The sequence below is a fragment of the Pan paniscus genome, chromosome 3, assembly GCF_029289425.2.
Source record: "Pan paniscus chromosome 3, NHGRI_mPanPan1-v2.0_pri, whole genome shotgun sequence".
Classification (NCBI taxonomy): domain Eukaryota; kingdom Metazoa; phylum Chordata; class Mammalia; order Primates; family Hominidae; genus Pan; species Pan paniscus.
Window position 1 is genome coordinate 3,843,053 of NC_073252.2, and position 15,371 is coordinate 3,858,423.

Genomic DNA, 15,371 nt, shown 5'->3' on the forward strand with positions numbered 1-15,371 from the left:
TGCTCATCTCACCTGGGGCCTCCCAGTGGGGCATTTTCCAGGGGCACCCCCCTGCGAAGCCCTCCCCGCCAGCTGCTGAGAGCAGGGCCCACACCCTCAAGGACGGGAAAGGAAATCACAGGCGCCCTCGGAGCAGCCGCTCAGCTCTGAGGTCGGAGCCCAGACACTACCTTGCATGGGCGTGGTGGTCTTCCGATAAAGCTCTAATAGCAAAATAGTGGGGCTGGACTGGGCCTCGGAACCGCCCCCTCCCCAGATGCCAAGGCCTCCAGCTCCCCCATGGGTGGTTATGGGGGCTACCACTGGGCTGGGTGGTCAAGGCAGTGGGTGGCCCGGAGATCTGGGGGCTGTGGGGCAAAGGGCCCTGGAGAGAAGGCATCAGGTATGGCAGGCTGGACTCCCTGCAGCTGGCCCAGGTCCCCCAGCCTGTGTCACTCTTGGGGGGTAGTGTCCTTGTTCTCAGTGGCCCCCCAGGCACAGGATGAGGGGAAGACTGAAGGATGCACTGACCCAGGTTCTCTTTGGTCTAGGGAGCGGCAGCCTCAGCCCCAGGACCTGCGACAGCACATTCAGGTAGGCACCTGGAGCCGGTCCCCCAGAGCTCGGGGACAGGAAGGCGGGAGTCTGGGTGGGCGCAGATGGCAGCCAGAGTTTGACTAGATGGGGAGGGTGGGGGGCCCACTGCCAGCAGGGAATGTGGTGAAAGTGGTTGTTGGCTGACAGTGGGTGTTGGGTGACAGTTGACAGTGGTTGCTGGGTGGCAGTGGGGGTGAGTCCCAGCCCAGGTGTGGACAGCAGGGCAGTGGGTAGAGGACAGGCTGCTGGAGGATGGACTGAAGGTTGGGAAACACAGACTGGGGTCCATGGGTCCCCAAGCCCTGAGTGTGGACCTGTTCCTGGGAGGGGGCATGGCAGGAAGGCAGTCAGGGTTGGGGTCCAGGAGCCCCAGCTCAGGGAGGAGGGGCTGTGTCCTCAGACAGCAGAGGGGGCCTGTGGAGGCTGGGCTGGTGGTGAGCGACTCGGCGAGGGGCAGGGCATTGGTGTGCTGGCAGGTGCAGTTTTGGGGCCAGGTTGGGAGGGAGGGCCAGGCAGGGAGGCAGTGGGAAGGTACGGATCCCCAGGGTCTCCCTAGAGAAGCCTGGCAGTCACTGGGGACAGAGCCCTGCTGAAGGCTGGGCAGGGCTGAGAGGCTGGAGGTAAGGACGGCTGGCCTGGGGTAGATGGGTGGCATCAGGGCCAGTTCTGTGCCTGTTTCCTTGTGGAGTAGGAGCCACTGCGGGCTGAACCTTGGATTCCTCAATCCCTTCTTCCCAGGTGGGTGGCACCTACAGGGGGGCGGGGTCCAGGCAGGCCTGGAGAGGACACCCAGGGTGGGGGAGGGGCCCAGGCAGGCCTGGAGGGGACAGTCAGGGATGGGGGCGGGGCCGCAGGCAGGGGCAGCTTGGGAAAGCCCCCACCAGTCTGCCTTGGCCCTGGGCTGGACACCGATCCCTGCAGTCCAGCGTGCTGAGGCAGCCACCACACCAGAGGTGGTGGGGCCAGCCCTGCCCCAAGGGTCCTCCTGGGCAGCCTGCTGTTGCCTCCCCAAGGCCACCCATACCCTTCAGATGTCTTTTACCCAGACAGGGGTGCCCTGGGACACAGGTGTGGGGATCAAGGGAACAGGCCCAGTATCTGCTGGAGGATGTGAATCTCTTCCACAGAGGCCGGGGGCTCAGGAGGGGCACCTGGGGTCTGTCATGGGACAGAGGTGACCCAGGCCCAAGTGGTAGTGTCGGGCCACCAGCCCAGGGCGGGGTCTGGGAGGAGGGTGCAGAAGGGCCAGCCGATTCCTGGTTGCTGCTTCACTGAAAGAGTATCCGAGGTACTGGAAGCGATGCTCACAGAAGCCGAAGCAAAATCCAAGTCCCAAGGAGGGGACGGGAGGAGGAGCACTGAGGGCCCTGGAGCCAGTGGCCTTGGGGGAGATACAGATATGGACACACTGCTGGCCCAGCGCTGCTTACAGCCCCCGTGTGACTCCGGGTGGTGTTGGGAACATTCGTCCCCTTTCCCTGCAGTCAGGCCTCATGCTCCTTCCTGCTTCCACCCTCACCCCTCACCGCCCACCCTTGGGAGCAAACTTGGAAGAACGGATGCAATCCTAAAACGAGGTACCAGGCTGCAGGGGGGTGTTCAGCCCCACCGTGGGCAAGCCCCGGCCCTGCCCCTTGGCTTCAAGGCCCCCTTTCCAGACGCCAGGCCCCGGCGCTCCCTCAGCTCTCCCCAGGCCCTCACCCCTCCTTGCCTCTCCCACCACCCCCTCTTGGCCTCAGCCCCTCAGCCATGCCCCCTCCTCTAGGCAGCTGTCCCTGCTGGCCCTGTCCCTGCTGGCCCAGGTGCCTGCCTGGGCACCAGAACTTGGCCGCTATGTTCTGTGGCTCATCTCGATGAAGGGGTCCTGGCATTCCGAGGGGACCAGCCCTCTAGGACCACACATTTGCAGGAGGGGGGTCTCCCCAGGGCCTCAGGGCCAGGCAGGGTTGGGGCAGAATTGTGTTGGTTGCTTTAGTTCATGCAATCAGGTGAGCGAACCCTCGTCGACCTGGGCTCCGTCTCGCTCTGTCCCGGCTGCTGCCTGCAGAATCAGCGAGTCAGGTCTCTCTGGCCTCAGTTTCCCCACTGGGAGCAAGCAAGTGAAAGTTCCTCACCCCTAGCCCTGCTGCAGGGAGTGACGGGGACAAGGGTGAGAGGAGCCAGGCAGAGTGGATGTCTGCAGCAGGTGCCAGGCAGCGGGTGGCCACAGGAGAACCTGGTCTGCTGAGGATGCATCCCTGGGGCAGGGAGGCCCAGCCTTGAGTCAGGCCCCTCCCCCGGACAGGCAGGTGTTTCAGGGAGGCTGACCCTGCAGGGCTGTCACCCCCTGGATCCCAGCCCCTACCTGAATTCTGAGGGCTCGGAGTGTGCTGGGGGTGGGGAGGTCACCGTGGGTGGGGCCTGGCTGTCTCCCCCAGCCACTGGCTCAGGGAATGGGGGGGGACTTGCTGTCACCTCCCCTGCCTCACGTGGCTGTGCGTTCCCTCACGAGGTCCTGATGACAAGAATGGGAGGAGGCACTGGAGAACGGGGTCCTTCCTGTAGGACCTGGGTGCCCACGGTGCGGAGCCCTCAGGCCTGCAGAGGAGGGGCCAGTGTGCGTCCAACCCCCTAAGGTGGGAGCCTGCCTCAAGTCCCACCCAGCCGGGCCTGTGGGGACCCCTCCTATCCTGCTCCTGCTCTGCCCTCCCCAGCACCAATGAGGTTTGCAGACAGAACCATCAGCTATTAGGAAGGGGGTCGGGGGAAGGGAGTAGCTCCTATGAGGGGAGAGAGGGTGTGGGGCACCTGGGTGTCCTGGAGGGGATGCAGAGGGAGCGTGGGCCTGTGTGCAGGAGAGGAGGGGGTCCCTGGAGCCTGCAGCAGGTGGGGGTGACCCAGGAGGACAGTGAGGGGGAGATGCTGGGGGCCAGGACAAAGCAGGGCTGTGCTGGCCCGGGAGGGTTAGGGAGAGAAGGTGCTGGGACAGCCAAGGAGGGGCGGTTGGTGGAGAGAGTTGGGAAGGTGCGGGGCAAGGGGCGCAGGGACAGAAGAGTGGGCCTTGGGGGGCCCATGGGGGGTCGGCAATTCCTGCAGGGGAGGCGGCACAGTGGAGGGGACAGCGCTTCCTTCTGCTCTGTGGGTACTTGGACCAGGAGTGGACAGTGTTGGGGGGGCCTCAGGATGGGGCAGCGCTGGGCCAAAGATGGACGGTCAGGAAAATGGAGCGGGAACCTCCAAGGTGCAGGAGAGGCGGAGCGGGGAGGAGGGGCTAGGCAGGGTGGGCAGCTCTTTACTGCACAATCTTTGGGATCTGTGCCCCTCTTGGTCCCCACTGGGGCTTCACAGCCGCTCCCCCACAGGATCCCCAGGACCCGTGGCTGTGGACAGCTCAGGGCCAGAGAGGCCGCGCGGCGAGTCGCCCACTTACGTGAACATCCCCGTCAGCCTGTCCTCCAGAAAGCAGCTGCACTACATGGGCCTGGAGCTCCAGGAGGCCAGCGAGGGTGTCCGAGGTGGGTCCCCGCCCTGCGTGGAGGCACTGACAGTGGGGGGCTGGGACCACAGCCTCAGGGCCCTGAGCCCCCAGCCCCACCCAGCAGCCCTTGGCCAGGGAGCTTTTCCTACAGCCTCCCCCCAGGAGGCAAATGTCCCCAACTCCATCCCTGGCCAGGCCACATCCCCTGAGGGTGTCCCCACTCAGATGCTTCCGAGGGCCTGGCTGGGGGACTGGTGTGGAGGGCAGGGTCACAGGGCTGGGTGGCTCGGGGCGCAGGCTGCCGCTCACTGCAGAATTCTTTCAGGGGCTGGCGCCTCCCTCTACGCCCAGATCGACATCACGGCCACCGAGACGGCGCACAGAGTGGGGGCGCGGCACGCACGGGCCCGGGAGGAGCAGCTGTCGGAGCTGGAGCAGAGGAAGGCAGCCCCGCAGTGAGGTCACAGCGCCAGGAGCTGACCGCAAACCCGGTGCGCTGTGCGGCCCCGTGGCCCCCGGCAGGCCGGCCCCTTCTGTTGGCCGTGGTCTGGTCCCCAGGGAGCCCCCAGTCGCAGGAGCAGGCATGGCCGGTCTCCGGGCCATGGTGCAAACAGGAAGTTTTCAGGGCCCACGGCCAGGCCTCCTGCCTCGCAGGTGTCCGGGGCTGACCCTTCCTTTGGCCTGAAAGAGTTGCTCTGGACCCCAGGCCGACTGAGGCCCTGCTTCCAGGCATCAGGCAGCTCTGGTCGCTGCTGTGGCGTCTCAGGCAGAGGCTGCTGCCCAGGAGTTTGGGAGCATGGTTTGTGGTGCCTGGGATGCAAACTGCCCTCTCACCCTGGGGGTGACTGCACGGATGACAGCCGTGTCCTGGCAAAATGCTCATCCCTTCACCTGGGTGTTGCGGCCCTGCAGAGCCAGGACCCAGTGCCCGCTCCCACTGTCGGCACCATGCCCGCTCCTGAGACTGGCGGCTCAGACACTCCCGGCATCCCCTCCCCGCCTCCCGGCTGTCCTGCCTGGGCCACCGCCACCCTGCACCTGGGGACGGAGCCTGGACTCTCCCAGCCACCTGACCGCTCCACTTCTTGGGACCTATTACAGCCAGTCATGTAAAGAGCCATTGTGACTGTTCTGTTTCTGACAATGCCTATTTTCTCTCTCCTGGTTTCTGCTCCTGGACATGGGTCTGATGTCTTCACCTGGGGGTGCTTGGGGTTGGGGCGAGCAGAGCTGCCTTCCTTGGTGGCACGGGGTTGGGGCTTCCTCCTGCGTCGGTGCGGTGCTGTGGCTTGGGAGTGGGTGAGGTGACGGGGCTATGTGCATAGGTGGTGGGCGTCCTGCATGCCCTCAACCCCTGTGGCAGGAGGAAGCACCAGGCGGGCCCCCTGCCTTGCTCCTGGAGATGGGGCTCTCTGCTCTGCATGGCTCCATCCGTATTCGTCCCTTTCTTTCATCTTCCTGCCCGTCCTTCCCCCGCCCCTCCCCCAGGAGCCCACCAAGGACCCAGAGAGTCTGTGGTTGGCCTGCCCCGGGTATGGCAGGCAGCTGCCACTGCTGCGCAGCGGGGCCCTCAGTGGGCAGGCTCAGAGCACTGGCCCTCCTGGCGCCCCCGCTCTGCATGTGACTGCTGAGGACACTTGGCGTCAAGGTGGCAGGATGCAGGGTCAACCGGAGCCAGCTGGGGCCAGGACAGAGATCTCCCGCTTAGACGCAAAGGCCCTGGGGAGCATTCTGACAGACAGGGCAGGGCTGGGCTCTCAGCCTGGAGGGTCCATGGACAAGACTTTCAGCTGCAAGTTGGGGCAAGGCATGGCCTGCACCCTGATCCAGGGCTGCAGCCATGTCGGGCCCTTAGGGTGGCAGAGTTGAGATGTCCACCTCCGGGGCGGGCCACATGCACCAGCTCAGACACGCAACCTGGGTGGCACAGCCCCACCCCTCCCCATGACCCTAGCTTGCTGGAGCTCAGGCTTCCTGTTCACAAAGTGGGAGAAAGGGTCAAACCCTCTGCTGCTGATGGGATCGTGGGGCTGTGGGGGCGGGTTTGGAGCCTAGACCCAGTGTGTCTGGGTGTGCCTTGGGCCACATCCTCTCGGCACGATGGAGTGGCCAGGCCATGTCCTGAGGAAATGGCCACATGAAGAGTGTGGATGTGGGGCTGGGGCTGGTCCCACGGCTGTGGGAAGCCAGGAAGCAGGGGTCAGAGTAAGACCTAGCCAGGGCACCACGGGTGGGCGTGGTATGGGGCTCAGGTACACCCAGGCCTCCAGCAGAGTGCCCGGGGAGGCTGTGATGGCCCACGCTGTATCTGGCACCCATGGGTCCCAGTTGTGTGGTGGAGGAGCCGTGGGAAGGGACGATGCTGGCCAAGGCGGGGTCGCTCTGATCTCAGGGCAGCTGCCCTTGGCCCAGGACAGCCACTCAAGGCCAGAGCTGTGACTGGACAAACTGAACAGGAAGCCTGACCTTCCCCTGGAGTTGTGACCGGCAGCCAAAGCCCGACAGGGTCATCTCTGCAAAGCTGTTGAAGATGTGAGGAGGTGGAGCACACGGGCCATTGTGTCTCGGGCACCCTGGACTCCAACCTGTGCCTGCATGGGGCTTCCATCCCTGGGCCTGAGACTGCCCTGGCCTTGGCCCACTGCCCTGGAGCTACACCACCCATTCGGCTGCCACCCCACGCCCTGTCCTCGTGCTGCCCCTCCTGGTGCTCCTGCCTTTCACCTTCCCTTTTGTCAGAGCAGGAGCCTCTGCCCTAGACGACCCCCTGTTCAGCAGGCCCAGGCTGGTCCCTCTCGGCACCCGTGCCGCAGGAAGCCTGGAGCGTCCGGGACGAGGCGGGGCCCGTGCAGACCCGATGGCACTGCACACTCACGCCCCACACACAGATGGGACCTGGGCTCAGCCCAGCTACCAGGAGCTCACATGTGGGGTGTGGGGACCTCGCCGTCCCCATGTCCCAAGCAGCCAACGCTGGCACGGGTGAGCATCTGTGACTCTGGGAATACCCGTGCCAGGCAGGCCACGTTATCCCGAACCAACTTAACCGCCTATCAACAGGAAGCTCGTACATCACCGCGGCCCGTCTCTCCCTGTGACATGCAGCCTCAGCCTCCTGCGTTCAAGTGATCCTTCCCCCGCAGTTTCCTAAAGTGTTGGGATTACATGCGTAAGCCACCATGCCCGGCCAAAGTAAGTACACTTAGCAACTTAAAAATACACATGGATCAAAGAAGACATCATACTTGAAATGAGAAAATATTTTGAACTGAATGGCAGTGAAAACACTACACATCAAAACTTAGGGAAATGTGGTTAGTGTGGTACGTTGAGGGAAACTTATAACCTCACACGCTTGTTTCACAAAACAACAGCAGACAACAGAGATTTCCAACTCCAGCAATGACAGGCTAGGGTACCTGGACGAACCATCACACTGAAAACACATGCCGCAGTAAATACTGAATTTCTCCTTAAGAGCTGTGGGAATCTGACAAGCCAGGAAGGTAGAAACAAGGGAGAAGTGAGGGACGCAGGGGCCCAGGAAGGTCGTGAGCGCCAAGCACCCAGTGCTGCTGCCCCAGGGCGTGGCCAGTCCAGGCTTACGGGGCTCAGGTCCTGGGGGGCTGACCAGCAGGGTGGGGCAGACACCAGGCTCCAGCCCAGCCTCAGGTGAGAGTGAAGGGAGCACCTATCTGCAGCAAGCTGAAGCCCCCAAATCTAGGCCCTCAGGGTGAATCAGTACCAACCCCCTCGCCCTATCCTGAATGTGAGCAGGGAAAGTGCTCACCTGGCAAGATCTGGCCTGCGGCCCTTCAGGGGTCAGCATGACTTGTGTAGGTCAGAAAGCCTCAGCCCCAAACCTGGTCTCAGAGGCTTAAGAACCCTCTCCAGGAGGATGATCCATATAACAGCTCTCAAATAGGCCCCCAAATAATTCTTCACAAACACTTAACAGTTCAGGCCAGGCACGGAAGCTCACGCCTGTAATCCCAGCACTTTGGGCAACCGAGGTGGGCACATCACTTGAGGTCAGGAATTTGAGACCAGCCTGGCCAACATGGTGAAGTCCTGTCTCTACTAAAAACAGAAAAATTAGGCCAGGCATGGTGGCTCATGCCTACAATCCCAGCCCTTTGGGAGGCCGAGGTGGGCAGATTGCCTGAGGTCAGGAGTTCGAGACCAGCCTGGCCAACGTGGTGAAACCCTGTCTCTACTAGAAATACAAAAATTAGCCCACTGTGGTGGTAGGGGCCTGTAATCCCAGCTACTTGCGAGGCTGAGGCAGGAGAATTTCTTGAACCCAGGAGGTGGAGGTTGCAGTGAGCCAAGATTGCGCCATTGCACTGCAGCCTGGGCAATTGAGTGAGATTCCATCTCAAAAAAAAAAAAAAAAAACAAAAAACAAAACACACACACATAGAAAAATTAGCTGGGTATGGTGGCAGGTGCCCATAATCCCAGCTACTTGGGAGGCTGAGGCAGGGGAATCGCTTAAACCTGGGAGGCAGAGATTGCAGTGAGCCAAGATCGCACCAACGCACTCCAGCCTGGGCGACAGAGCAAGACTCCGTCTCAAGAAAAAAATAAGAAATAACAAAGAACAGAAGACAACATGACCCCACAAGTGAACCAGAGGGAAAGACAGGAACAGACCATTGGAGACTTTAGGGATGGCTAGTGATACCAGAGGCTAAAATAATCATGTGCCCTACACCATGCATGCAGCCATGGTGGCCCGGGCCCTGCCACGCACGCAGCCATAGTGGGCTGGCTAAGCTGCAGGTTGTGCCTGAGCTCACGGACACGAGGAAGAAGGGCGACTGCGTCCTGGACACCCCGGCTCGAGGCTGCTCTTCAGCCCCAGCCCCTGGGGTCCCGCGGCGGCTGCGGTGGCAGTGGTGGGGGAGCAGGCATGGCACCCGGAGCACTGGAGCCCAATGCAGGGTGACCCCTTCCCCCCAGCTCCAAATCCAGCATCCCTCCCCGGTGCCTAGCCCTCGCCAGGCTGCTGGCCCCATCGCTGGGAAGGAGTGGTTTGACCCCTCACCACTGAGAGGAGTAAGGTGTACTTCCTTGTCAAGCACGGCTCCGAGCGGCACTTCTTCCACACCGCGCAGCTGCCTGTGCCTGGCAGGGGCCTCCTGCGGCCGGAAGGTCCCCTGCATCCCCAACCACACCTGGCGCAACACCATGGCTGAGGGGCGCTGGAATTCCAGCTGCACCAGCAGCCCACACGCCTCCTGAGCACCACTACCAGCTACCCCAAGCCCGTCTATACCAGCTACCCCAAGCCCGTCTATACCAGCTACCCCAAGACCGTCTATACCAGCTACCCCAAGCCCGTCTATACCAGCTACCCCAAGCCCGTCTATACCAGCTACCCCAAGCCCGTCTATACCAGCTACCCCAAGCCCGTCTATACCAGCTACCCCAAGCCCGTCTATACCAGCTACCCCAAGCCCGTCTATACCAGCTACCCCAAGACCGTCTATACCAGCTACCCCAAGACCGTCTATACCAGCTACCCCAAGACCGTCTATACTACCACCCTGGATTACAACTCGGCAAGATGCTGGGGAGGTTTCTGTTAGGGTGGAGCTGGAAGCCACCAAGTTCCTGGGTAGAGATGACCTTTCAGATGGATGCTGACCCAGCAGGCTGGGCTGAGCTGGGATCAGCTCTTCCACTGCCCTGCTCTGAGCCTGCTCTGGTCAAGGTGGGCAATGCTGCCCTTCATGTACTTCCAGCCCCGGAGGAGCTGAACCTAGAGATACCTGGAAACCCAGCTTAGGGAAGTAAAAAAAAAAAAATCACTGCATCTCATAATTATTGAGATATTTTTAAATTTTCAAGCTTTTTTTTTTTGAGACAGAGTCTTGCTCTGTCATCCATGCTGGAGAGCAGTGGCACGATTTTGGCTCACTACAAACTCTGTCTCCCAGCTTCAAGTGATTCTCGTGCCTTAGGCTCCCAAGTAGCTGGGATTATAGGCAGATGCTGCCACCACTCCTGGTTAATTTTTGTATTTTTAGTAGAGATGGGATTTTGTGATGTTGGCCAGGCTGGTCTCAAACTCCTGGCCTCAAGTGATCTGCCCGCCTCAGCCTCCCAAAGTGCTGGGATTCCAGGCGGGAGCCACCCACACTTGGCTCAAGCTGGGTTTTTTTTTTTTTTTTTTTGAGGCGAAGTCTTGCTCTTGTCCCCCAGGCTGGAGTGCAATGGCACGATGTCGGCTCACTGCAACCTCTGCCTCCCAGGTTCAAGCCATTCTCCTGCCTCAGCCTCCCAAGTAGCTGGGATTACAGGTGCCTGCCACCATGCCTGGCTAATTTTTTATTTTTAGTAGAGATGGGGTTTCAACATGTTGGCCAGGCTGGTCTCAAACTCCTGACCTCACGTGATCCGCCCACCTCCACCTCCCAAAGTGCTGGGATTCCAGGCATGAGCCACTGCACCCGGCCGGCTCGAGCTGTTTTTAAGAGGATATATATCCTGTTTTGCTGCTGTGTAGTTTCCCCAAAGTCTCAATTTGATGAGAAAATAGAAAGACCACTAGAACGGAAAAATAAAAAATAAAAATTAGATTTCATCAAACTGGAAACCTTTGCTTTCCAAAAGATAACCATTAAGAAAGTAAAATAGCAAGCCAGAGGATCGGAAATTATTCACAACACATATCTGAGGAAGGACTCACACCTAGACCTGGGAATAACGCTAAGACCAGGCTGGGTGTGGCGGCTCCCGCCACCTGTAATCCTGGCACTCCGTGAGGTGGAGGCAGGTGAATCACTTGAGACCAGGACTCCGAGACCAGCCTGGGCAACACAGCGAGACCCAGTCTCTATAAAAAAAACCTTTTCTTTAAATTAGCAGAGCATAGTGATGCATGCCTGTAGTCCCAGCTACTCAGGAGACCGAGGTGGGAGGCTCGCTTGAGCCCAGGAGTTTGAGGTTGCAGTGAGCTATGATCGCACCACTGCACTCCAAGCCTGTGCGAGAAAGATCCTGACTCAAAAAAAAAGACAAGATTTCCAAGACCCAGTTTTTTAAATAGGCAAAAGAATTAAGTAGGCCCTTCCCAAAGACGCCACCCAAATGGCCAAGAGCAGACAAAAAGGTGTCGTGCCTCTGGCACCAGGGAAGTGCAAGTTACTACAAAACGAAAACAAAAAAATCAAATGGATTTAATTGTCTTTTTGTTACTGATTTCCTCCTCAATTGCACTCTGGCCAAAGAATGTGATTTGTATTATTTACCTACATATCATATATTTATACATTACATTATCATCTGCGAATTACTGACATTTGCTTTGGGTCCTAGTACCTCGTCCATTTTTAAAAGATTCCATGCGTGCTTAAGAATGTTTTCTCTAATGGGCATAAGTAGACCAAGTTTTTAACTGTATTATCCCATTCTTTCATATTCTTCATCAATGATCTAAGCTTCTATCAAAAGAACCTAAAACAAGGACAGCAAATTGAACACAAAATAGGTAGAAGAAAGGAAATTCATAAGAAAAGAGCAAAAGTCAATGAAAAAGAAAACAATAGAAAAAAAAAACCAATGGACCCAAAAGTAGGTTTCTTTGGGGAAAATATCTGTAAAAATGATAAACTCTTAGCTAGTCTGATCAGGGGGAAAAGAAAACACAAATGGCCCAGAGCAGGAATGAGAATGGACATCACTGCACAGAGGATACTGTGAATGATTTATGTAAATTGTTTTGATAACTTAGATGAAATTCTGCGACAAACCTATCTTTAAAAAAATGACAAAGGAAGAAACAGAAAATCCAAAAGCCTCATGTCTTTTTTTTGAGACAGAGCCTCGCTCTGTTGCCCAGGCTGGAGTGCAGTGGTGTGATCTCAGCTCACTGCAACCTCCACCTCCTGAGTTCAAGTGATTCTCCTGCCTCAGCCTCCAGAGTAGCTGGGATTACAGGCACGCACCACCACACCCTGCTAATTTTTATATTTTTAATGGAGACGGGGTTTCACCATGTTGACTAGGTTGGTCTCAAACTCCTGACCTCAGGTGATCCATCCACCTTGGCCTCCCAAAGTGCTGGGATTACAAGCGTGAGCCACCATGCCAGGCCTCATGTCTATTTTTAAAAATCAAGTTCTTAATGAAAAACCTAAGCAAAAAGAAAATGGCAGGCATAGATGGCTTCACCCATCACATCTCTATGAAACAAATAATGCGAATCCTATACAAACTATGGCAGAACTTGTTTCAGGAGGCCCACTTAATGCAATATCAAACCATGACAGACACATCACATGACAAGACAATGAACATCCGAGCCCAGTGTCCCTCATGAGCATTCCTACACAGGAGGTCCTTAGCCCGGTATGAGCAAATCTCATCTGGCCATGCAGAGAAAAGGCCACAGGGACTTACCTGGAAATGCCAGGTCATCTTGGCATATGAAAGTCAGCGTAATTCACTACAGTAATGCGGTAAGGAAGTGACCTCATGAGCATCTCACTAGGTGCAGGAAAGGCAGCTGACCACATTCAACACGGATTCAGGAAAAGCCCTCATCAAATGAGGAAGCTCTTCCGCCTGTAAGTGCACCAGTGCAAACCCAACACTGAGCCGGGAGAGACCGAGCCCATGTTCACCGAGACTGGGAATAAGATAAGCAAGCGCCGGCTCACCTCGCCAGTGCAGTGAGAAGCCGAGGCACAGACTGACAAGGGGAAGCAAAGCCACTGTCAGACAGAGGACACGCGTGTGCACACGGAAACCCCGCGAGTCCACAGAAACACCGCCATGGCCAAGTCGGGAGTTTAGGGCACAGGATTAAAGCACCACGCACAGGTGACAAATGAAATAAAAATACACAGTCCTCAATAGCATATCGAACACCTAGGACTAGATCTAAAGGAAAACATGCCAGACACATGCACAGAAAACTCCAGTCCATTGTTGGGAGAAGTTGAAGATGAACTCAATACCTGGAGTCACACACGGCAGTCAACGCGTGGACACCGGAGACTGTTGAGACGCCGACTGGAGTCACACACGGCAGTCAACGCGTGGACACCGGAGACTGTTGAGACGCCGACTGGAGTCACACACGGCAGTCAACGCGTGGACACCGGAGACTGTTGAGACGCCGACTGGAGTCACACACGGCAGTCAACGCGTGGACACCGGAGACTGTTGAGACGCCGACTGGAGTCACACACGGCAGTCAACGCGTGGACACCGGAGACTGTTAAGACACCGATTCTTCCCAACATGTATTCAAGACATTCAGAAAAGGTATTCAAAAATGCGTTCAAGGGAATTGCTATTGAAATTCCAGAAGGCATGTTTTTTTGGTAGAAATTGAGACACTGATTGTAAAACATATATGGAAACACCAAGGACATAAACAGCCACAAAAATCTTTAAAAAGAAGAGTTGGAAAATGCACATCACCTCGATTCAGGGTTTATTATAAACCCAACTGTAGCCAAGACAGTGTGGCGGCCGCGCACCATGGCTCACACCTACAACCTGTAATCCCAGTAGTTTGGGAGGCTGAGACAGGAGCATCACTTGAGCCCAGATCAAGACCCGCCTGGGCAACATAGTAAAACCCCATCTCTACAAAAAAAATAAAAATAAAAAAAATAAAATCAGCCGGGTGTGGTGACACACGCCTGTGGTCCCAGCTACTACTCAGGAGACTGAGGCGAGAGGATTGCTGGAGTATGGGAGGTCGAGGGTGCAGTGAGCTGAGATCACACTACTGCACTCCAGCCTGAGGGACAGAGCAAGACCTTGTCTAAAGTGTGGCAATGGCAAGAGCGTAAGGACAAACAGAAACAGACCCACACGGGTAGGTCAGTTGATTTCTGACAAAGGTGCCAAATTAGGAGAAAAAAGCCTATGCAGCAAATAATCTGAAAGTTAAGGGAGAAATGGATCCTGACTGCAACCCACACTGGAAACGTACACTCCTGAGTAGGGACTGGATACACACGCGGCACACACCCACACAACAGGCCGCCACGTGGCAATCAGGAGTCTGCCGCTGATCCACACAAAAGCCTGGGTGAATCTCAGATGCTGAGCGAATGTAAGCAGATACACGCAGACATACAGAGACGCACGCAAAGACACAGACTGCCCAGAGCCATGCACGTGGAACCCATGGCAGGCGGGAGGTAGGGAGCTGCGGTGGTAGGAGTCAGAATGGGTACCCCTGTGGGACTGGCTCTGCGGAGTGGAGGGCATCACCTACGTCCTTCGTGAGTGCGCACCATGACCAGCCACACCCATGGAACTAACACTGGGTATCTGGGCTTTTTGTGTAACTGCCTCCCCTCAACACCATGGTCTCCCACATACAAAAGAGGCCATTATACAGTAAGACACGCTACTCCGCAATTAGACACCACAAAACGCCAGCCAGGCTGTCCATAATTAAAAATACCGAGCACCAAGTCTCAGCAATCCACTAGTGTTCTCCTTCCACCCAGCTGGGAGAAAGAAACACAGTCCAACCACTTTGGAATCATCTCTATACTTGGACAACACACTTCCTAAGATCCATTAGGTGCTCCTAGAGTCGGCCCTCACCCCCACCCCCACACGAGTGTTCACCACAGCTATTTCCAAGTGAGTGTTATTACCCCAGAAAGGAAGCAACTCAAATATCCACCCGCAATAAAGTGCATTAAAATCAGAGCACAGGACAGTCATGCAATGGAATACTATACAGCAATGAAAAGGAACACGCTTCTGCTAGATGGCAGGGCTGAGTCTCACCAACACACTGAGTACCTTAAGGCTCTCAGGATAATGGGAAAAAAAAGAACCAGAATCCACCCCCCGCCCCACCAGCCACACACACACAAGTCCACATAGGAACAGGCACCCACATGCTGTACCCTGGGGCCCTTCCAACCCTGATGCGCCAACTCCTGACATGCTGCCTCTAGCCTTGACCTTTCTCAGAAATGATAGCTTAGCGGATGTTTGGCAGATCTCAACAGTCAAGCCAAGATCCAGCTGCAGTCAAAACACAATACGCCTGGTGGAGCCTCTTCCAGGTTCAAACACGGGAACCACGCCCGGAGCCGGACCCGAGCCTCTTCCAGGCTCAGACGTGGGAACATGCTCGGAGCCGGACCTGAGCAACCACCAGTCCATCAGCTATGGTCAGAGGAAGGCCTCCGTGGCTGTCTCTCCCCCATGAGATGGGGCATTTACACAGCACACTTAGGGACACGGAGGCCCTGCAGGTTTGGTGAGGTCTCCCGAGGTCCCTGAGCTGCAGAGGTGAGAGTTGAAAGACGCTGCCCCCAGGCTACAGTCTCTGACTGTCCACAGA

At 57.1% G+C, this 15,371-nt stretch overlaps 1 protein-coding gene and 1 long non-coding RNA gene across 4 annotated transcripts in view; one reads left to right on the forward strand and one right to left on the reverse strand.

The window, feature by feature from the left end:
• DOK7 (docking protein 7) overlaps positions 1-5,206 on the forward strand; it is a 40,329-nt gene extending 35,123 nt beyond the window's left edge. For 2 of the 3 annotated variants that reach the window (XM_055111163.2, XM_034958283.3), the window contains 3 exons: positions 531-573; positions 3,918-4,070; positions 4,359-5,175. In XM_055111163.2, coding sequence (XP_054967138.2) covers positions 531-573; positions 3,918-4,070; positions 4,359-4,492 — 330 coding nt within the window. In that variant the 3' untranslated portion in view covers positions 4,493-5,175. Of the gene's footprint in view, positions 1-530; positions 574-3,917; positions 4,071-4,358 lie in introns of all 3 variants that reach the window. The other variant, XM_034958281.3, reaches the window with a different exon arrangement.
• A 2,069-nt stretch (positions 5,207-7,275) lies between these two features.
• LOC129397559 (uncharacterized) lies at positions 7,276-13,174 on the reverse strand. Its single transcript, XR_010111896.1, has 2 exons — positions 13,003-13,174; positions 7,276-10,588 (listed from the first exon to the last, which is right to left on the reverse strand). It is a non-coding gene; the product is annotated as an uncharacterized LOC129397559 (long non-coding RNA).
• Between the last annotated feature and the right edge of the window lie 2,197 nt (positions 13,175-15,371).